This window comes from Bubalus kerabau, chromosome 5 (assembly GCF_029407905.1).
Source record: "Bubalus kerabau isolate K-KA32 ecotype Philippines breed swamp buffalo chromosome 5, PCC_UOA_SB_1v2, whole genome shotgun sequence".
NCBI classification, from domain to species: Eukaryota; Metazoa; Chordata; class Mammalia; order Artiodactyla; family Bovidae; genus Bubalus; species Bubalus kerabau.
Genome location: NC_073628.1, coordinates 6704867 through 6725353, shown reverse-complemented (window position 1 = coordinate 6725353; position 20487 = coordinate 6704867). Strand labels below are relative to the sequence as shown.

At 61.9% G+C, this 20487-nt stretch overlaps 2 protein-coding genes across 2 annotated transcripts; both read right to left on the bottom strand.

Annotated features, from left to right (window-relative positions):
* Nucleotides 1-1177: 1177 nt before the first annotated feature.
* On the bottom strand, nucleotides 1178-3907 carry CD248 (CD248 molecule). Its single transcript, XM_055583321.1, has one exon. The coding sequence runs from the start codon at nucleotides 3902-3904 to the stop codon at nucleotides 1580-1582; it is 2325 nt and encodes a 774-aa protein (XP_055439296.1). The 5' UTR covers nucleotides 3905-3907; the 3' UTR covers nucleotides 1178-1579.
* A 9197-nt stretch (nucleotides 3908-13104) lies between these two features.
* On the bottom strand, nucleotides 13105-20195 carry RIN1 (Ras and Rab interactor 1). The gene is made up of 10 exons (XM_055580757.1): nucleotides 20049-20195; nucleotides 19724-19904; nucleotides 19511-19625; nucleotides 19338-19410; nucleotides 19101-19192; nucleotides 18188-18934; nucleotides 17595-17900; nucleotides 17143-17274; nucleotides 16865-17016; nucleotides 13105-15901 (listed from the first exon to the last, which is right to left on the bottom strand). Exons 1-10 carry the CDS (start codon nucleotides 20132-20134, stop codon nucleotides 15416-15418), a joined length of 2370 nt encoding a protein of 789 aa, XP_055436732.1. The 5' UTR covers nucleotides 20135-20195; the 3' UTR covers nucleotides 13105-15415.
* Between the last annotated feature and the right edge of the window lie 292 nt (nucleotides 20196-20487).

Here is a 20487-nt window from a genome sequence, read left to right as displayed (position 1 = left end):
GGCCGTGCCCCCTACCTTCTCCTCCGATCTAACTCTTTGGAACACCCCTCGACCCCCTACTCCTATCCAGTGAACCTCTCTGGCTGCACCTCCGACCTTAAAAGCTTGGGCGGGATCTGGTGGGGGCGTCTGGTTTGAGTTAAGAGGAACGTGAGAGCGGAGGGCGGGGGGCGGTGCGCAGCGTTCCCTCCGCCCCCTCCGCACCGCCCCCCACCCCGCGCCCCTATTCATCCCAACTCCCATCTCTCCTCTCCGGGTCCTGTGGGGCCCAGCTGAACCTTCCAGCCCAGGCTCAGCCCCCGGGGGTCAGAGGGTAGCAAAGGGCACTGCGTAGGGAAGAGAGCTCTGGACCACCCCTCCTCGCCTGCCCGGGTGGGTGGTCGTGGTGGTTCTCTTCCGTCCTAATTAGAGGTCCCTTAGAAGCTGCAACTGAAAAATTACAGAGTTGGTGGGAACTGGCGCCTCCCCCTCCCAGGTCCCGCCTCTCGCAGTCCCCAAGGCAATGAGCCCAGGATGAGGGCGGTTGCTGGGTCCCCACAGGCTGTGATGATTTTGGGGTTTTTTTTTTTTACCATCCCCTCCTCCCGTTCACGGGACAGCTCAGCTTGGAGCAGCCCGAACCTTTCTCAGTCTGGGGTCTCCCTGACCCAGCACCATGAACACAGAAGGGCTCCGTGCGGCTCAAGCGACAGAGGCCTTGCTTAGAGGCTGCCCAGGGAGCTGGGTATGGGATATCTCTCCCGGGTTCCTTGCTCTCTTCAGCCCTGCCTTCTAGGCTCTCCCTGAGGAGTGCCTCCGGAGCACCTACAACCCAAAGGGGTGACAATACCCTTGACTCAAACCATCTGAGCCCCAGTCACCAACTTCTGCAGCCTTCAGGGAGAGGAAGAAAAGTACCAGCAGAAAGTCAGGAGAAGTTCACCCTCTGGGCCCCCTGCACTCCCCGGAATCACCAGGCCTAGAGCTTACCTTTGACCCCTAAGCCCCAGTTTGGCTCCAGGTCAGCAGAAGCCCTCATTTCAGACTCAGTCCCACCTTCTAAGAGTTTTGGTTAAAAAAGGAACAAACATGAAATTCTCTTCATGCCAAACTTCCCACTCCTAGGCTTGCTGTGTGACCTTAGGCAAGGTTCTGCCCTCCCTGAGTTCCTGTTTCCCTGAGAATCTCTAAAACATACTCTCCCTTAAGGAGTCTTACCTTATTTCCTTGGGGGCCCAAACAAGCTGAAGGAAGATGCCTTCCTTTTTTTCTGAGTCCTCCCAGACCCTCCCCTCAGGCACCAATGGGGATTAGAAGCTTTGGGTGAGGTTGGCACCCCATTTATTGGAGAAGTCCCCAGCACCCACCCCCTGAGGTCCTGGGGGCCTTGGCATCTCCTCCACCATGAGTGCTGGGCCAAGAAAACAGAGTTCCCAAGAGTCAAGTCTAGTAGCTGACTGAGAGAGGAGCCTGGCTGGGCCCGGGGGAGCAGGAAGCCTTCTGTCCAGCTGGGCAGCCCCCATGGGTCCCTGGTGCAGCCTGGGCCATAAGTCCAATGCATGCCCCTTCCCCTTCACCCCATGGGGGGGGCTGCACCCCATCACACGCTGGTTCTGCAGGTCTGCACCCCTGTGAGGCTGCCCCGGTGGGGCGCGGGTTCCGTCGGGCCCTTGCTCCCAGCGTGGGTGACCCAGCGATAGCAGTCGGTCACGCGCTTGTTGGGCGCGTGGGGGCCACAGCGGGTACAGTACACAATGCCCAGTGCAAGTAGGACCACCAAGAAGACGCATGTTGGCACAAGGAGTGCCACCAGGAGCCACCGGTCATCCCTCCGGCTTCGGCCAGCTGGACTGGCCTCCCCCAGGGCTGGAGGAGCTGATGTGGTGACTGCCGAGGACAGCCACGGAGCCAGACTGGGGTCAAGAGTACCTTCCCTTGGGACTTGTGGGGCTTTGGAGTCGGGGTGTGGAGTGCTGGCGAGAGAGGTCTGGCTAGTGGAGCTCCGAGGGGGCAGAGGAGTGTGGAAGGCTGGGGCTTGGGAGGCAGCAGGCACAGGGACATCTTGATGGGCAGGGGGCACAGGGGACCTGAAAGCAGTGTTCCGAGAAGGCTGGACGGGAGAAGTAATGGGATGGTGGCCAGCCTGGGCTTTGAGGATCGGGACATCTCGGGTCACAGGAGGTTGAGGGGGACTGGAGGTGGTGACCAGAGGGGTGTGGTTAGCTGGGATTTGAGGCAAAGGCGTGGTGTTCTGGGTATCAACGCCCTGGGTATCTGGGAACATGGGGGACTGGTGAGCGGGGAAGAGCTTGGGATATTTGGCTGAGGCCACTGGGGGCTGGTGGGCAGGGGTCGGTCCTGGCTGTGTGGCAGAGATAATGAGGGGTCGGTGGGCAGAAGGCAGGTCTGGATAGTTGGCTGAGATCATGGGGAACTGGTGGTCAGAGGGCAAAGCTGGGTGTATGGCAGGGATCACGGGGGGCTGGGGGGCCGGGGCCAGGGGTGGGCGTGTGGCAGAGATAATAGCGGGTTGGTGGGCAGAAGGCAGTGGGGGGCGCGTGGCCGAGACCACCACAGGGCGGGTGACAGAGAGCACTGAGGAGTGGTGGGGGACCTCAGGGGCACTAAGTGGGGGTGGCCAGGTGGGGTACAGGTAGGGCATCCCTGGCTCCCCGTCCTCTGGGAAGCTAGGTCTATAGGCCAGGTCAAAGTCGGATGACTGTGTGGCCTCCATCCATGGGATCCCAGGCATCTCTGTCCAGCCACCATCGAAGGCCTCCCAGGCTTCCTCTTCGTCCTCTTCCTCCTCCCCTTCATCCAGCAACCCGTCCTCGAGGTCCTGGGACGCCTGGGCACCCATGGCCCCGGCGGGGCTGCAGCTGATGCCATCAGCCTCTAGCTCGTGGCCCTCGCTGCAGTAGCACTCGAAGCCACCAACATAGTTGACACACATCTGCTGGCACACGCCGGCAATCTGGCACTCATCCGTGTCCACGCAGCGGTGCGGCTCATCCTCAGCGGGCCGGAAACCCAGGCGACAGTGGCAGCTGAAGCCCTGCGGCCCCCCAGGCTCACACTGCTGCTCACACGGGGCATGGGCGCATGGGTCCTCGCAGCTGCGCCCGTCTGCTGCCAGCCGGAAGCCCTCGCTGCAGCGACAGGACACCCGACCGTCCGCCGCCTCGACGCACTCGTGTTCACAGCCCCCATTGTCGGGGCCACAGCCGATACCGGGGCACAAGGGGCCCGTCCGCGACCAGCCCACGCCACCCTCAGGCTGCTTCACGCAGAGCAGAGAGGCTTTTCTGCCAGCCTGGCACGGCACGGCAGCCACAGAGCCAAAGGGCAGCCACTCAAACTCCTCGGAGACCAGGTGGAAGGGCGTGGTGTAGATGGCTGGGCCAGCCTGGCCCACCTCCTCGGGCAGCGCGGGGCAGGAGCCCTCGAAGCCGAACTGGCACAGGTAACCATCGACGGCCAGCGTGCAAGAGCCCTCGAGCCAGCGATGCTCGCCACTTGCCTCCAGGGCGGCGCAGCGCTGGGCCGGGCAGGGCCCGCCTGTGGCAGGCTGGGCCCAGTTGGTGAAGGCGGTGTCCTGGTCCCCTGTGGTCCACGTGAAGCCGCGCAGCGGACGCTGGGGTTGGCATTGCCGGGCCTGCCGCTGCAGCCCGATCCACAGCAGCCGGCTGGCCGGCCCGGAGCCCACCAGGCTGTCCACACGCCGGGCCTCCTCGAGGGTCCGCGGTGTGGCCAGGTCGCCCCCCAGTTCGCGGCAAGCCCGCCAAGCCTCCAGGAAGGTGCGGCGCCGCGGGAAGAGCGCGTAACAGCTGCCCGGGGCGCAGGCAGCGCGGGGCTCGGTGGCCCAGGGGGCCTGGCCCAGTGTGGGCACCGCGGCCGCCCAGGCCAGCAGCAGGCGCAGCAGCATCGCGACGCCCCCCGACTGGCCCGGGCCCGGCCGGCGGCGGCTCTTGACAGGGGGAGGGACTGGGGCCTCTGGTGGGCGGGCCGGGGGCGGGCCCGGGCCGGGCTCGGGCCTTGTAAGGAGTGGGGCTGGGGCCGCTGCCAGCTCCCTGCTCCCGCTCCCCCGGGGCCGCCAGAGCAGGAAGCCGTCGGGCGGGGGGCAGGAGTGGGGTGGGGTGCTGAGGGTGGGGGCGGGGGAGGGGAGGAGGCTCAGCTAACGGGCTGGGGAGTCCGGGTAGGAGGCGGGAGGACCCCCAGAAACGTCCTGCGCCGTCTGGGGCTCTTGGCGGTTGGGTGAGGTCGTTCCCAGATACTGACGGAGACCCGACTGGGGACACACCGATCTCATCACACCCGTGAACAGCCTCCCGTCCTGTGGGTGGAAACACGCTCTGACTCAGGCCCTCTCATCACACACGTGTGTGCGCTCTCTCTCAGACCCTGTCTCTCCATCTCAGATCGGCCTCCGCTCTGACACGCTGACCGCTTTAGGTGTCCCTGCGAAAGGGAGGTGGCATCTACCGGCCCTAAGACACAAAGTCCCTCAGGGTCGCGTGCAGCCCCGGGGTGTGGGAACCACCTGGATCACCCAGGCGCCGGCATCCTCCGGCCTCATTTCTCTACAGGGCTCCTGAGGCTACCTCTGCCCCCAAGCCTCCTGGCTCCAGCTGGACGCGGGGTGGGGGCTGGGGGGAAGGAGGAGGGGCAGGGGGCTGCCCTCCCTTCACCTCTGCTCAGCCTGGGGCCCTGGGAACCTGGGCTTAGAGGGGGCGGAGGCGGCCCCTAAACAGGAAATGCTTCGCTTGGGCTCCTGCTGCAGGAGGGCTGGGTGCGTGGGGGAGGGGGCCAGGCAGGGTGAGCAGGGCTGGCTGGGACCAACTGGGAGAGGCTGTGTATGGGCACGGGGCACACAGTGATGCACACATGTGTGTGACACAGGCATCACATGTGTGGCTCCCTCCCTGCCCCCAGGGCCTGCTCTGTAGGCCTGGCTGGGGTCCTCTTCCCGCCCCTCCTGGAAGCCTCTAGAGGCCTGTGTGCTGAGCACCATCATGCAGGATGGTCCCCCCGGAGCCGTTTGCCAGATTAACCCCTGCACACCCACTGCGCTCCTAGCAGGAATTTGAGCCCAGGCTGGAGACACCGAGAAGAAGTTCTGCCCCTCCGTGTGCTGCCCCCGGACCGGCTCGGCTTCCCACTCTGCCCCTGACCTGCTATGTGATGGCAGGAAGTGGCTGACCTTCTCTGGGTCCTCATTTTCATTACCTACAAAATGAGGGGAACGTGCCAGGGCCCTTCAGCTCAGCAGGGCTATTGTATCACTGTGCGCAAATGTGCTTTGTCAGCTGCAAAGCACGAGACAAATGTTCCTTAGTCTTCTGAGCAAATCTGGGTGGGGGGGAGGAGGAGCCCCTTGCTAACCTTCTTGCAGTGGCAGGGCTGGCCCTGCAGATGCGGCCAGTCGCTTGGAGAGCCAAGGCTTCAGAAGGGCTTGCCCAATGCCAGGAAGGTGGTTCTTTCAAGGTTTCCATCTGTGAAGTATAGAGATTCATCCCCTTTCTCAGGGGAGGAAAGTCAATATGGGGCCGTTCATCCTTCCATTGGCTCAGGCCCAAAGTCTTGAGATCATCCTTGACTCCTTTCTCCCACACCCCACGTGCAATCTCTCAGCAATCCTGTTGGCTTCACCTTCAAAGTAGATCCAGAATCTGATTGCTTCTCACCACTTCCTCTGCCACCCATGTCTGGCCCAAGCCGCTACACTTGTCCATCTAGATTCTTGCAACAGCCTCTCCTCTGGTCCCTTTCTTGCCTTCTCCCTCCTGTCAGGGAGATCTTTTTAAAACCCAAGTCAGATCCAATCACTCTCCTGCTCAGAACTGTCATGGCCCCCATCTCACTCAGAAGGAAGGCCAAAGTCCTCACTAAATATGGCCCCCAGGCCCTTGTGATCTCCCTGCAAACTCCCTCTCTCACCCGTCTTCCTTCCCCTCATTCCTGCTGCGCCAGCCGCTCTGGCCTGTGGCTGTCCCTTAAGCTCACCAGGCCACGTGTCTACCTCAGGGCCTTTGCACTGACTGTTTTTCTGCCTAGAACACTCTTCCTGCAAGAGATGAAGTCTCTGCTTCTTTACTTTCTTCAGGTCTCAGCTCAAGTATCATCATCCCACATTCCCCTGGCCCCACCATACCTTGGTCTTGTTCCATTTTTCTCCTTTGCACTTACCATTATTTGACATAGTATAGGTTTGCTTTTTGGCCTGATGGCTCAGATGGTAAAGAATCTGCCTGCAATGCAGGCAACTTGGCTTTGATCCCTGGGTCGGGAAGATCCCCTGGAGAAGGGAATGGCTACCCACTCCAATATTCTTGCCTGGGAAATCCCACAGACCGAGGAATCTGGCCGGCTATAGTCCATAAAGTCACAAAGACTTGGACACAGCTGAGCGACCAATAGTTTCACTTTTTTCACTTTCTGAATTCCCCAGTAGCCGGAGTTTTTTGGCCTCGGCATGATTGAGACTCAGGGCTGGGTAGTGATACCTTGTGGAGACTGTTCTGTGCATTGTAAGGTGTTTAGCAGCATCCTTGGCTTCTCTCTAGATGCCAGTAGCATTCTTCCAGGTGGAACAATCAAAGGACTCCAGTCATCACCAAATGTCACGTCCCCTGGGGGCAGCATTGCCCCAGGTAGAGAACCCTTGCTCAGGAGACCGGAAGCTCCATTCCTGTAGGGTCATTGTGTTGTTTCTTGTATTTCCCAAGCCAGGAAAGCTCCTGTCCCACAGATCCCACTCAGTGGGCTTTGCTGAATGAACGAATGAATGAAAGGGGAATTCCCTGGTAGTCCAGTGGTTAGAACTCCATGCTTTCACTGTTGTGGGCCTGGGTTTGATCCCTGGTCAGGGAATTAAGATCCCACATGCTGCATGCAGCCAAATAAACCAAAGACGTTTAAAAAAAAGAAGGAAGGAAGGAAGGAATGTGGAGATGAGACTCAGCCAAGTGAAGAACCTGGCTCAGGGCAACACAGTGGGGATGGTGGATTCTACCTGTAGCCAAAGCCCACCTGCTCTCCACATTCACCAGCCTCCCCCAGAAGTCATCCATCCTAAACCCGAGAGATTCCTGGAAATCAACAAGTTTTTTTTTTTTTTGCATAGGAGGCCCAGGGAGTCTCAGAGCGAGTCGGTGACAGGGGTGGCTGGGACTAGAACCAAGGCATTAGACCCTTCTTCTAGTTCCCTTTTTGCTGCAGCACCCTGAAGAGTCATTGGAGTGGTCTAAGAGATGGGTGTGATGTCAAGAAGGGAGGATGGAAGGCAGGCATGATGGGAAGAAGGCAGAGCCTAAACAAAGTTACTTAGCTGGGAGAGCTCCTGATGAGTTTGGAGAATATGAAGGACCCTGCTGGGTCTGGAGAGGGGTTAGGATGAGAGGGACAACGGAGAGTGGAGAGAGAAAGGGGGTAGAGGCCTGGCCTGGGAGGTGGTGGAGCTGCTCCTGGAAGGCTGGTCTCCATCATAGGGGCACAGGGCAGAGGCGGGATGATGAGAAATCCCTGTGGCTGGTGTGCGGTGGATGGAGGGGGGGCCGGAGGCCAGGGACCAGTTAGGAGGTTGTTGCAATAGTCTGGGAGGCGGGAGGGAGCTGGCTGGAGAGCCGGGCAGCAGGCGGGGCAGGCTGGGGGAGGCAGCCTCTGGAGGCTCCTCAGGGGCGGGCCGGAGCCTGGTCCAAGGGTGTGGCGGGCCCAGTCATGATTCAGGCAATGGCCAGTGCCGGGGCGTCTGAGGGGAGGCTGCAGGCCGTCTGGCGAGTGGGTGGGTCAGATCCGAGGTCAGGACTACAGCCTCAGTGGGGGTGAGGCACTGGGGAGCAGGCGAGGGACCCAGGAGGAGGAGGGTCAAGGGCCAAATTCCAGATGGCCCAGCTGGGCAAGTGGAGGGAAGCCTGAGCCAGGGTGGCTGGTGGTGGTGGGGGCAGGGGGCCACCCTTGACTGCCAGCAGACTAAGGGTTTGATAGGTAGAGCATGAGACTTGGAGAGACACCAGGGCGCCCAGTTTGGGTGGGCATCTAGCACTCACCTGTGCCCCTGGCCAGGTGAGGAGAGGTAAGGTGGGAGCCACCCAAGAATTTCCCACCCTAATCGGGATGGGGAATGTGGTGGGCAAGCATCGTGGATCTGGGTGAGGGGTAGAGAGGGGCTTGTTGTGGTCTTCCGGCCAGTCCTGTTCAGCCTGACTCATCTTGGTTCACCAAGAGCCCAGAGAAGATGCTGGTGTGATGACTGCTTCAGAGGATGGGTAGGTGAGGATATGGATGGATAGATGGAAGCGTGGTTTAGACAGGAGAATGGATCGATGGATGGATGGATGGACAGATGGATAGATAGAAGGATTGAGGAATGAGCAAGTGGATGGATAGACAGATGGCTAAGTAGGAGGGTATGTGGATGAGAAAACGTTGAGATGCCTGGCTGGGTATAGGTAGTGTCAGAATCGCTCACTTATGATTAGCTGCCACCATGATGGGTGGCACGGTCAGAATGTGACTCTGGGGGTTTCGAGGAGTGTAGCCCAGGAGGACGAGATGGCTTGGGCCACCCCCTGGCAGGGAGCATGGCTGTTACCTCCCTGTTACCACCCAGCTGGTTTTCTCTGCTGGGGCCTGAGGCCATTGTGTCTCCCTGGCTGGCGTGTGGGGACAGCTCAGGATACCAGGCGTAGCTCAGGCTGGGAGTCAGGAGGCTGGGGTTCCCCACTCTCACCCTGGCCTTTATGGGGAGAGCTCACCTCAGGAGGGATGCGGGGACAGAAGCCCACTGCCCCAGGAGGAGCACTGGCTTCCAGCTCCTGGGACAAGCCAGGCGGTGGTTTTGGAGGCGGGGCCCATGGGGGTGGGGGCGAAGGCAGCTTGCAGAGGGGGCTGGCCCAAAGAGGGCCCAGTGGAACAGCCAGGATGGGGGGGCTGCGTGTGATTGGGGGCGCCCCCTGGGCAGGCGTCCTGGAGAGCCTTGGCACGACGGGCCGCTGAGCCAGCACATTGCTTTGTGCACGAATCACCTCCTTTCCTCCTTCCTCTTTTGTCCCCCTCCCCTACCCCCTCCATGTCTAAATTCTTCCCAAACCACCCTAGCCTTCAGGCTTCGGGAGGAAGGGCCAACGGGTGGGCGGGAGGCGCCTGGTCCTGGGTGGGAGAGGTCCCAGGGCAGGAGTGGGGAGGGAGCGGGGTTGACGGCGGGCCCTCCCCTGCCCCACGTGCTGGTGCCACACCCTGTGTGCTTCTGGACAGGAGAGCCCCACAGGAAGGGGGGTGCTGCCGACCGGACAGGGTGGGAGAGAGAGAGGCTTGGAGAAGGTGGGGCCCGGGAAGAAGGGGTGTCTTCCAGGCCTAGCCCCTGGGGGTAAAGGATTCTGACAGCTTGAGGGGGCTGAGGCCGGGTGGAGGTGGCTTTGCCATCGAGACCGTGAGTGTGTTTGTGGGTGTCACCTTGGTGTTTATGCACGACTGTGTGTGTGCATGTGTGCATGCGTGCACTCTTACGAGCCTGGCACTGCTGTGGGTGTGTACAGCTGGGTGACACATGTCCCCGAGGGCCTGCACCTGTGCCCACAGCTGAGGACAGAGCATGTGGCGGCCCTGGGATGGCCCAACCTGGGCCCAACTGGAGCCCCATTCCTTCTCCTGGCCGAGGCTGGACCTGAACATCTGGCCACATCTGGCCGGGGCGCTGCGAGTCCTGGAGCCCCCATGAGAAATAGAGGAGCCCAGTCGTGCTCCCCCTGCTCCAGAGAGAGACCAAGCTTGCAGCAGGTCACACAGGTGGAGGCCTGTACCCGAGGCAGGGAGGTGGCGGAGGGGGTCCTGGGACCACCAGAGGACTGCTCTGTTCCTCTCTGGGGCCCTTTGGCCGCGGGGCTCCACCGAGCGGCCCTGCCCTGGCCCTTCCGTGTGCTCAAGGGGCATCCTGGCTGGCCTTTCTCTGGCCACAGCTGCCTCATCTGTGGCAGGTGCCTGCGGCAGTGAGCTCTCTGGTCCCTGTGGTGTCTGGCCTCCAGGTGGCCCACTCTGCCCGGTTTTGTGAGGACTTGCCTGGTCTCAGTGGGCAAGTCCCCTGCCCCTGGAGCCTCCTCCTCGGCCCCACAAATGAGGATGGTTGGTCCTCCCGTCTCCAGGGACGTTTCTGCATCCACCGTCTTCCTGCCCAATCAAGTCCCCAGGGACCTCCATGTCCCATTTCCCTCCCTCTGACTGTAGGGTGTCTTCCTCTCTTCTCCTCTCTCTCGCCTCTCTGTCGGGGTCTCTAGCTCCCCTGCCTGTCTCTGGGGTCCCTCTGTCTCCTCTCCTGTCCCTGGGATGGTCCCCTTGTTGGTCTCTGGGGTCTGTCTCTCTGTTCTAGGCCCTCCTCGGTGTCTCCCCTCTAGAGTCCCCCCCATCCTGTCCCAGGGTCTCTGGCTCACCGCCTTCCCTGGGTGGTCTAAGCCTTCCCCCTCTCCCCTGGCTCGAAGCCCCAGGGCTGGCTGGGGTGGGAGCCAGGTCTGGGGGCTGTGACCAGGCCGGGAAGGGGAACCCAAGCAGACATGATATTTATGTTAGGACTTCAAAGTGGAGCAGAGCCCAAGTCGGGGGTGGGGGGGGGGGTTGGTGAGGGCTGTCAAGGGGCGGGAGGGGTGGGAGAGAGGCAGGCAGGAGCCAGGCTGAGGTCAGCTCAGGCCCCGCCCTGGTGAGGGTCTCCTTGGTGACACACACCTCCCCCATGGGACGCTGAGACCCAGAGTGGGCTATTTTGGTGCTGAGTTCCAAGAAAGGCACTTCCTGTACCCGCGGCCTGTCCCTAACCCCATCCTCTCTTCCTGTCACCCTGCAGGGGGAGCTGGGTCCTTGCCTGGGAGGCAGGGGGCTTCGAGGGGGAGCGGGAGCTGAGGACTCCGGCAGGAAAACATCCCTGGCGCTGGGACAGGCGCATCCTCAGCTCTCTCTGGCAGAGGCCTTGCCTGGCAGGGCAGCGAGGGTCTGTAACCCCATGGGCCCTGACTGAGCCAGGCTGGTCCAGCCACTCAAGGCTTCTGGGGGTCACGGGGCTGCCTGCCTGAGGGCCCGAGGGGCCGACATGGCCGTGAAGGTCACCCCACCCCTGCTCCGCCACCCTTGGCCTAACCCCTGCTAAAGACACCCAGCTGTTGGGGCTGGGAAGGCATGGGGTCAGGGGCCCAGGCCCCGGGCGGGATGGGCGAGGGACTGTTTGTCTCATTCTGCGACTCGGTTCCATGTCCTAAGCCCTGTCCAGGAGCCAGACCCAGCAGACACCCCTTCAGGCCGGGGCCACCTCCCCCCCCGCCAAAAGCCTCCCCCATCTCAGACTAGAGGCTTGCTCTGGTCCCAAGACCCTCTGGTCCCAGGCCCACTTGGGCCTCCCAAGCCCCAGGCCCCTGGACCGTTCCCCCGGCCCGCCTTCCCCAGGCACTTCCCATGAATCACTCAGGCTGGAATCTGATGAGCTCAGGCCTCCCCGCCCAGTGCTGCTGGCCTCTGCCTCCTGCCTGGCCAGTGGGGTCACCACACCCCCCACGAGGGTCTTCTCAGCAACTCACAACCCCCACTGGGGTCCACCATGGGGTGGGGCGGCTGAGTGGCGGCTGGGATAGGCCCCGGCCCTGTGGGTCCGCGTCTGTGTCTGCACTTGTGTGTATGAGCATCTACACTTCTCCGCCTGTGCAGCATAGGAAGGAGGAAGCCGGTCCGAGCCGAGCCGGAGCCCTGGGTGTGTCCGTGGCAGCCTGGCAGGGGTGGGTGTGTGTCGAGGAGTCCTTGTGGAACAGGTCACCACGTGTCTCCGTGTCTCTATATGTGTCAGGGAGTCACATTCTGAATCTGAAAGGGAGGGTGTTGAGGGAGTATCTCTGAGTTCGCAGACCCAGGGGCGTCCGTGTCAGGGTGCGGCTCAGAGGAGGGGCCGTGTGTGTCTGTGTCCCGTCTCGCAGGGTGCGACTGGCTCACAGTGTCAGGGTGTTGCTAACGCTCTGGGTGTTCCTCTTAAGGGTGGTGGCGCTCAGCCGTTCCGGTAAGTGACCGTGGCAGGTGAGGTGTGACACAGCCCGTGGGCAAATGAGTCAGGGTGTTTTGTGTGTTAGGTTGTGTACATGAACGTGGTCTCCAGGCCATACAGGGTGTTCATTGCTTTGTCTTCAAGTTGAGTCAGGGCGTTGTGGATCTCAGTGACGCCTTCCTCCCCACCCCTGGCAGGGTCCTCTCTCAGGCCACCCCACGGGCCTGGCTCCTGGGCCTGCCCGGAAAGAGAGCCCTGGAGGGGATGTGGCCGCTCCCGCATTCCCTTCCCAACCTCCGCTAGCAGGATCCTGTTCACAGGGCGGTCCCAGGGCCCCTCTGCAAGAGCTGCTTCCCTCCTGGCACCAGGCCCTGCACCATCCTCGAAGGGAGTGCCCTGGGTCCCTGGGTGGCCTCAGGAGAGAAGGGACCTTGGCAATGAGGGGGAGCAGGGCACGCTCGCCCCCTAGTGGCGGAAATGGAGGCTGCACCGCTGCCCCGAGTCCCAGGAACCAGGGATGAACGGTGTAGGCTGAGTCTTCCTGGCTCAATTATTCCGCACACACTTACCAAGTGGGAGTTCCTGGCCAGGCATTGTTCGAGGCCCCCAGGGTTCAGCAGGGAACAAGGCTGACTTGGCTCTGGCCTTCGGGTGAGGAAGACAGACAGTAAACCAATTCAGAGAACTTCTGTGAGGTGGAAGTGCAACAGTTCCAAGTGAGGAAATGACGGCTGCTCCTCCAGAGATCCAAGCATCAGGGTCAGCCCTGCCCTGCAGCAGTGGATGCTGGGCTCAGTGTGGCCCCTCTCAGAGCCCTGACTTCCTCAGAGGGTCATAGGTGGGTGGCAGGGGTGGGAGTCCGGGGCAGTACAGACCCAAGTGCACACTAGGCTGCCCACCTGACTCCCTCCAGCGGGGGCTGTGGGTGCTTAGCCGGTTCGGACACAATGGGTTACTGCTGAGTGGATGAGTACACGAGTCCTTCTCTCTAGGAGGACTGTAGAATCTAAAGATCCATGGAACCTGGTGTCTGAGTCCTTTGCCCTGTAACGAGTCACTTTCCCTGAGCAAGCCTCAGTTTCCTCATCTGTAAAATGGGGATAGTGAGATCAATCTTAGACTGACCTATCGTTGCCTTCCCTGGAACCCCAAGCCCTGTCCAATGACCCTTGGTCATGCAGATTTACCTGGTCGGGACCCCTGAACCATCAGAATCTCTTCAGAAGATAAACCGGGAGATTCAGGCGGCAGGCAGGGCCTGGCAATGCTCCACTGAGCCACTGCTGAGGGCATGCTGAATTCCCAGGGCCAGGAATTAGGACTGAGCCCTGGAGGGGGTGGGAGGGGCTTGCAGAGGCCCCCTTGCAGGGGCCCAGAAGTCTCCACCAGTCGTAGTTCCCATGAGATCGGCTCTACATCCGGCCCTGGGGCTCTCTGAACACCTCCTACGACCATGCCAGGAACTTCCTCTGGGACTGAACTTGAGACAGCCTGTGTTTGCTTCCCAGAACCCAGCCCTCCCTTAGCCTCCCACCTCACCACCCTTCGCTCTTAGTTATCAAACTCCAATCAGTGGACAACATTTATTGAGCGCCTGTGGAGCGCCCAGCACTGTACAAGGCACTGGGGTGGGTGCGGGACTGGTGGGGAGTACATACAAAAGAGTGAAGTGAGACCCCACGCCAGGGAGGAGCCTGTGTGTGTGCGTGGGAGGGGGTGGAAGGTGGCAGAGAGCTGCCGATGGCCTAGTGAGAAATTTGGGAGTCCTGCACCCGGGCTGTACCTGGAGGGTCTGAAATCCCAAAGGCTGTGATTTCTGCCTCTCAGCCATCATGTCTAATATGTGGGCCGCTGTCCCGTGTGCTCAGGGCCCGAGCGAGCCCCTCAGAGACTGGCTAGGGTCCTCCTTCCACTGGAGCCTAGTTCCTTTCCAGGGAGTGGTCCCCGGAGGCCAGCCTCATCCAGACCTCAGACTCCCAAGACAGCTGAGGGCCAGAGGCTTGGCTCTTGCACTGCCCCCTACTTGCTTGGCGGTTGCAAGACTGCAAACCCCGGGACCACCTGCACCGCTGCAGCCCCGGAGCCGCAGTCTATCAGGTCGCCCTCTCAGCCGCTTCCTGGGCCACGTGTGCCCTCTTGTGGTGGTCTCTGGTATTTTCTTTGCTCATTTGCTGTCTGCCTGGACCTCCCGCTCAGTCGCTCAGGTCTGACTGACTCTTTGCGACCCCATGGACTGTAGCCTACCAGGCTCCTCTGTCCCTGGGATTTCCCAGGCAAAAATATTGGAGTGGGTTGCCTGCCATTTCCTCCTCCAGGGGATCTTCCAGATCCAGGGATCAAACCCCCATCTCCTACATCTCCTGCACTGCAGGCAGATTCTTTATCACTAAGCCATCGGAGAAGCCCTAAACCTTGAGGATTAATGTATTGGTGGCTTAGAACACAAGGCATAGTTGGAACCTGACTCCTGGTTTGGTCTAATGGTCCGCTGTGTGGCGTCTTAGGAGTCACTTTCCCAGCCTCGATGGGTAATAAATCAGACCCTGACTCCTGAAAAACCTGTTGTGAGGTCCAAGAGACTTCAGTGCAGAAGAGACAGTTTCTGAGTCCTCATTCCATTTCAGAAGGCTGTCTCACCGTCCACTTCCCCTGGGACAGCAGCGTGCCTGGGAGGACTTCTTCTCTTGGGGAAAGACTGGAACAGGGTGCTCCCTTGGCTGAGCCTGGCTCCCTGGATGTCCCCAGGGCTGCTTAGAGAACCTCTCCCTTAGGTGAGGGTGGAGAATGGACCCTCAGAGAGGCGTGTGTATATGCAAGCTGGGGGTTTTGCTAATATTCAACCTCTTTCTCTCCCCTTTCCCTAGCTGTGCTCTGCTGTGCAACAAAACCATCTATTCTGAGCCATGGAAGGCTTCTGGGAGAAGGCAGGGCAGCGGTAGCACCCCCACTTTATAGGCGAGGACACTGAGGTTCGGAGGTGCTTGTTCTGCAGGTGGTGTGGGCAGGACTGAGCCCTGAGGCCTTGCTGCTTCTCTGAATCCTCCTGACACCTGGAAATTGGTGGGGCCTTTCTGGGCCTTGAACCACCCACCCCTCCCCACTGCCGCCAGAGGTGGGGCCCCTGATGGATTTCTCCCCTGCTGGACACACTCCTCACTGTGGGCTGCCTGGCTTCCAGCTGGGGGAGCAGGAGGAGAGGCCAAGGGCCTTCATCTGGGCCCCCCAGATCCCTTGGGCTTCACCCACGTGCCCTGGATGTGGCCAGCAGGTGTGATCGGTGTGCTGGAGGGTCAGAGATGGCGGCAGACCAGGAGCAGAGTTGGGAGGCTCTGGGGCCTGTGGCCTGGGCCAGCGAGGCTAACACTCTGCAAGGCCGTCCCAGCAGGCTCCGAGCTTCCTGCCCCATGCAGCCCTTCTGTCCATTCCCAGCTACTCCTCTGCGGCCTGGCTCTCCTCAGTCTCTGGCCCCCTTGGCTGAGTGGGGCCTCCCCTGGCCTGGTCCTCGGCCCCCTCGGCCACTGTCTCAGATTCTCCCCTGCCATCCCTGGGGCTGGTTTTGGCCTTGGTTTCCCCAGTCCCCCGGCCCGCTTTGTCCTCCTCCCTGTCCCCTGCCTCTGGCCCCCCACTGCCCTCCCCTGTGGCAGCCCCAGGTGAGGCCCCCGGGGTCTCGGGCTGCTCTGCCCGGCGGTAGACGAGGTAGCCGGCAGTGGGGAGCCTGTGAGCCAGGGCTCCGGGGGGCAGGCGCTGGTAGTCCTGTCCCTTGTACAGGAAGAGGCCAAAAGTATCAGGCTGGGTCACCCGGAACTTGGTGGCACAGAGCTTGTTCAGCGTGGCAATCGAGGCTCCTGGGGGCACGGCCAGCGTCTTGGAGGTACAGCCACTGCTGGGGTCCTGATAGGCTATGCGGAGGAGGTGCTGTGCAAGGAGAAGCAAGAACAAGAACTCAGTCCTGCCTGCAAGGCTCGAGGTCACAGTCCAGGCTCTGCAGGGACAGGGGTGGATGGGACAAAGCCAGTGGTAGAACCAGCAGCCAAAGCTTTTTGAATAAGGTGAACTCTGAGGGGGGCTCTGTGGATGAGAGGGCCGTCCCTGAGCTCGTGGGTCAGAGCCGCGTGCTGGAAGGACAGCCCAGCAGACCTCTACAGCCTATCGATCCCACTCAGGTCGAGCTTACTCTGAGCCCTCAGTGCTTGTTCTGAATTAATCCATTGTATCCAATATCAACCCCAGGATGTAGGTCCTATTACCCCATTTTACAGATGAGCAAACTGAGGCACAAAGAGGACACCTAACTGGCCCAAACTCCCACAGCCAGAAAGCAGAAATGCCAGCATTTGGACCCAGGATCTGGCTACCAAATCTGGACTCTTAGCCAAGGCTAAGGAAGGAAGGGTCCCTTGACTGGAAGGAAGGAGGTGAATGGCAGAGTTACTCTCTGGCTCTCAGAGCACCTTGCCTGAGCCGGGGGAGTGGGGGGCGGGGGGGACAGGGGGCGGGGACTGAGGGTGAAGGGGGCGTGGCCTGGAAGCCTGAGTTCAGGTGGCAGCCAGAAGCTGCCCCAGAAGGATCTGGGGTTTGAGCCTGCCTGTGTCCTTCCCATGCCATATCTCAGTTTCCTCATCTGTAAAATGGGCATAATAATGATCCCACTTCAGTTTCTGTGAAGACTGTGGGTTGCCAGAGCACTGAGCAGTGTCAGCTGGTAAGACGCACCATCCAGAAGGGCTGGCTCAGGCAGGTGTTCCGTGTGGGACGCTGTTGCCTGGTGACGCAGGACTGCCCTTCCCCTTTCCTGGCCTTTTCTGAGTCTCACTGGGCGAAGGAGCGGACCGCGCCAGATGACGCCAGGTGCCCCCCGGGGCTGGCCAGTCCCGTTACCTGGAAGCAGTGGGTGGCGGGCAGGCGGCGCTGCTCCCAGAGGCTGAGCGAGCGCTGCAGCTCCTGCGAGGGGCTCAGGGGCAGGGCGTGGGCCTCGGTCAGGCCACTCAGCAGGGCCAGGCTGGCCGAGAGGCTGGTCAGGTAGTAGCCGCCTGGGACATGAGGGGAGGGCTGCGGCTCAGGCTCGGTGTGAGCCACTGCTCCTCCCTGCCTCCCCTGCTCAGTCAGGGTACCCCAGCCACACCCAGACAGAAGCGGGGGCCTGTGGGGTCCCTCACCCTCTCCGGTGAGCAGGGCAGGCTCCAGGAGCTCTGACATGTACTCGGCCTCCAGCAGCAGCTCAGGAAGGTCACAGTGGGCCAGCACGAGGCTCAGCAATGGCAGGAACTCGTCGGCCCCCGCGCCCTCCCCTGTAGGTGGTGGGGGAGGCCACAGGGTCAGGATCCTTTGCTACTTATCTTAGACAACGACCCTCCCTCTGCCTGCCAGGCAACGTGGTCTCTATGGCAACCAGGGGCACTGGATGGGGAGTGGATGCTCTGCTTTCTGGGCCACAGTATTACCATCTGTGAAATGGGAAGGTGGATCCATATCCATATATATATATATATATATATATATTTTTTTTTTTTCCCTTTGTTTTCCCTGCTGTGCCATTCCTAGACCCTCAGCCCAGTGGCCTGCCTCTGACTTGGCAGCAGCCGGTGGGAGGTGGTGGGAGGGGGCATACCCGCCTGGGTCCTCAGGGCCGTGTAGAGCAGCTTGCAGGCCTGCAGGAGCCGCTTGACCTGGGCGCTGGGTGAGTAGGCGCGAAGCAGCTGTAACAGCTTCTGACGCACTTGCTCCATCTCTACCGGGGAGGGCAGGCTTAAGTGGGACCCGAAGGCGCTGGCGCCCCGGGCCCGGGCCAGGCGGAGGCCTTCAGCCAGGCGGCCCAGGGAGCTGTTGGCTGAAAGCCGGTGCCGCAGGCGGGCCACCAGGATGGGCCGCAGCGGCTTGAGCACTGAGCGGTGCAGCGACTTCTCCAGGACGTGTTCTGTCGGGGAGAGGCAGGCAAGGGTCAGAGGAACTGGGGCGGGGTGGGAGTCCCGGGGAGGAAGGGCATGATCGGGAGGGGAGGGGGATGAAAAAGAGGAGGAATCTTTGTGACTGGGAGAGAGGCGGTGGGTAGAAGTTGCTTGAATGATGCAGAGACAAGGTGGGTGTACACGGAAGAACAGACTGAGAGACAGGCTGGCCCTGGAGAGGCAGAGAGAGAGGAAGGCGGAAAAGCTGAATTCTGGAGACGGGGCTGCACCAGAGGACCCCGGGCTGGAGTCTCACCCAGCCTGTCTGGTGGCAGCAGCTTCTCTGGGCTCAGCTCTGCGCTCAGCATGGCTCGGGCCCGGCTCAGAGCCTCGCGGACGGCCTGCAGCTCCCGGGGTTCGGGGCCAGCACGCACCTGGGTCAGCAGGTCCTGCACCAGCTGTCCCACGGCCGTGTGTCTGTCCTGCGTCAGCGCCGCTGCTGCCCGGCCCACCTGCCGCTCAGGTGCTAGCAGGGAGCAGAAGGCAGCGCTCATGGACCGAAGCAGGGGCCGCCGCCGCCACTGGTAGCCCAGGTGGGGTGAGGTCGCTGGGCTCCCCTGGGACCCCGGCACCCCCTCCTCCTCTGAGCTGCTGGGGGAGGCGCAGTCCACCTCCTGGAGGGAGGGCAGCGGCAGGAGGCTGGGGCCAGCGCCCCCTGGCACACGGTACCCCACCGAGCTCTCCCTCCGTAGCAGCTGGCGAGGGGGCAACCTTTCTGTCTGGTTGGGGACTGTCCCTGGCAACACCGGGACTGGGGGAGGTGGCACAGCTGGGGGAGACAGGGGGCTGGAGGTCTCCGTGGACACACGCACTTTGAAGCTCCTCTTGAATTTCTCCCGCTTGGTGGGGCCCAGATCCCCTGGGAACAGGGGGTTGAAGAAACACAGGGCAGCTCCAGTGCCCTGGTCCAGCTCTTGTGGGGGCCGGGGCTTCAGCCGGGGCAGCGGGGGGCCTTCCGATGGGCCTGGCTGAGCCTTGGTGTTGAGGGAGGAGCTCCAGAACTCTAGGGAAGAGAAACAGGTTGGGCCTTGGGGTGGGGGTCGGGGAGGCTCAGGGAGGGGACCCAACTGGGGGAAAGGCCCAGGCTTCAGGCTGTGTGCCTTCGCCTTCCCTTTCCCTCTTGGCCTCAGCTTGTCCATCTGTGCAGTGGGTAGCCCGGGAGCCCTTACCCATGCCCAGATGGGAGATGGCTTCCAGCTCCTTGTGGGTGGCTGCCTGGCGGATGGCTCTGGGGAGCTGAAGCGGGAGGAGAAGAATGTCCCTAAGGCCAGAGGGGAGCAAAAAGTGGGCAGTGAGGAAAGCTCTGGGTGGCGGGCACTGGGAGCGCCCGTGGGCGAGGAGGACAAGATGTCCCGGGAAGGGAAGCAGGGCCCTGTGGAGAGCAGGCACCCTGCAGGCAGGCTCACCGGGTGTGGCAGTAGGCACAGATCAGCTGGACCAGGTCTAGGAACACAAGCTCTGAGCCCTCCAGGGAGACGCCTGAGGGATGGGAAGTGAGGTTGTTCTCTGGGAGCAGCCCCCCTGAGCCCCGACCTGATGCTTCCAGCCCCTCCCGCCAGGCCGGGCCAGTCCCTCTCACCCTCAGCGGTCTCCTGGATACAGTGGCTAGAGACGAAGGAGGGGCCACTGGCCTCAGGCAGCCGCATGCACAGGGCTTGGCACTGGCGACTGTTAGACTTCCGTACCAGGAATGTCTGCGAGTGGACAGGGATCAGAGGCTCGGGCCCTCTGTGTCCAGCCCCTCGCCCCCCCTACCCTCAGCCTCCAGCCCCAGGGGTAGGGAGAGACTCACCCCGGGGGGCTCGGTCCTCAGCACGTGCAGCGCGGCGGCCTCGTTGGCCCGCAGCTGCAGCCACACGGGCCGGGTGAGCAGCAGGCGCTCCCGCAGGCTCACGGTGCGCCCTGGCCGCTGTGATCCACCTGCCTGCGCCCCGCCGGCACCAGGCACATCGTACCGTGGGTCCTGGGCTGGCCTGGCGGGGGTGGGGGGTGGGGGCACCAGGCCTGAGCAGGGTTTTGCCCAACCGTCTCCCCTTCCTTTGCCCTGGGACAGACCCAGCTCGGGTTCCCCACCTTCCACACCACCCCACCAGGGCTGCCCTTCCAACTTCACTAACTTTTCTCTCTCCAGGTGCCCAGAAGCGAAGCTGGCTGGGTGGGGGGCTCCGAGGGGGCCTGTTCCTGGCTTCCAGGGAGTATCCATGGCCGGGAGCTCCTCCAGTCTCTCCCGGGACTCAGAGAAGCCAGCCCCCAAGGCGAGAGCACTCACATTCCCAGTGGTGAGTAACACTTCCTGAGGGCGGTTCGCCCTGTCACACCCGCCAGTTAACTCTTGTGTGTCCATTCAGCCCGGGCAGTGCCTGCTTCCTCTGCTCTGGGTCCAGCCTCTGGGGGCAGGGATCCACTCCATGCAGGTGGCCTGCCGAGTTCTAGCTGTGGGGCTGCCACCTCCACACGGTGCTTCCTGTAGCTTTGCCAGACTCCTCGAACCGCACAGGTGGGCAGGAAGGGGTTAAGCAGTGCCCGCCAAGGTCTCCGAGGGCCTCGCCCTTGGGG

Coding starts and splice junctions, on each gene's coding strand:
- CD248 (XM_055583321.1), bottom strand. CDS start 3,904: ATGCTGCTGCGCCTGCTGCTGGCCTGGGCGGCCGCGGTGCCCACACTG.
- RIN1 (XM_055580757.1), bottom strand. CDS start 20,134: ATGGATACTCCCTGGAAGCCAGGAACAGGCCCCCTCGGAGCCCCCCAC. Junction 19,905..20,048: donor GGGCACCTGGAGAGAGAAAA/GTTAGTGAAGTT, acceptor CACCCCCGCCAG/GCCAGCCCAGGACCCACGGT. Junction 17,275..17,594: donor GGCCCTGAGGACCCAGGCGG/GTATGCCCCCTC, acceptor CACCACCTACAG/GGGAGGGCGCGGGGGCCGAC.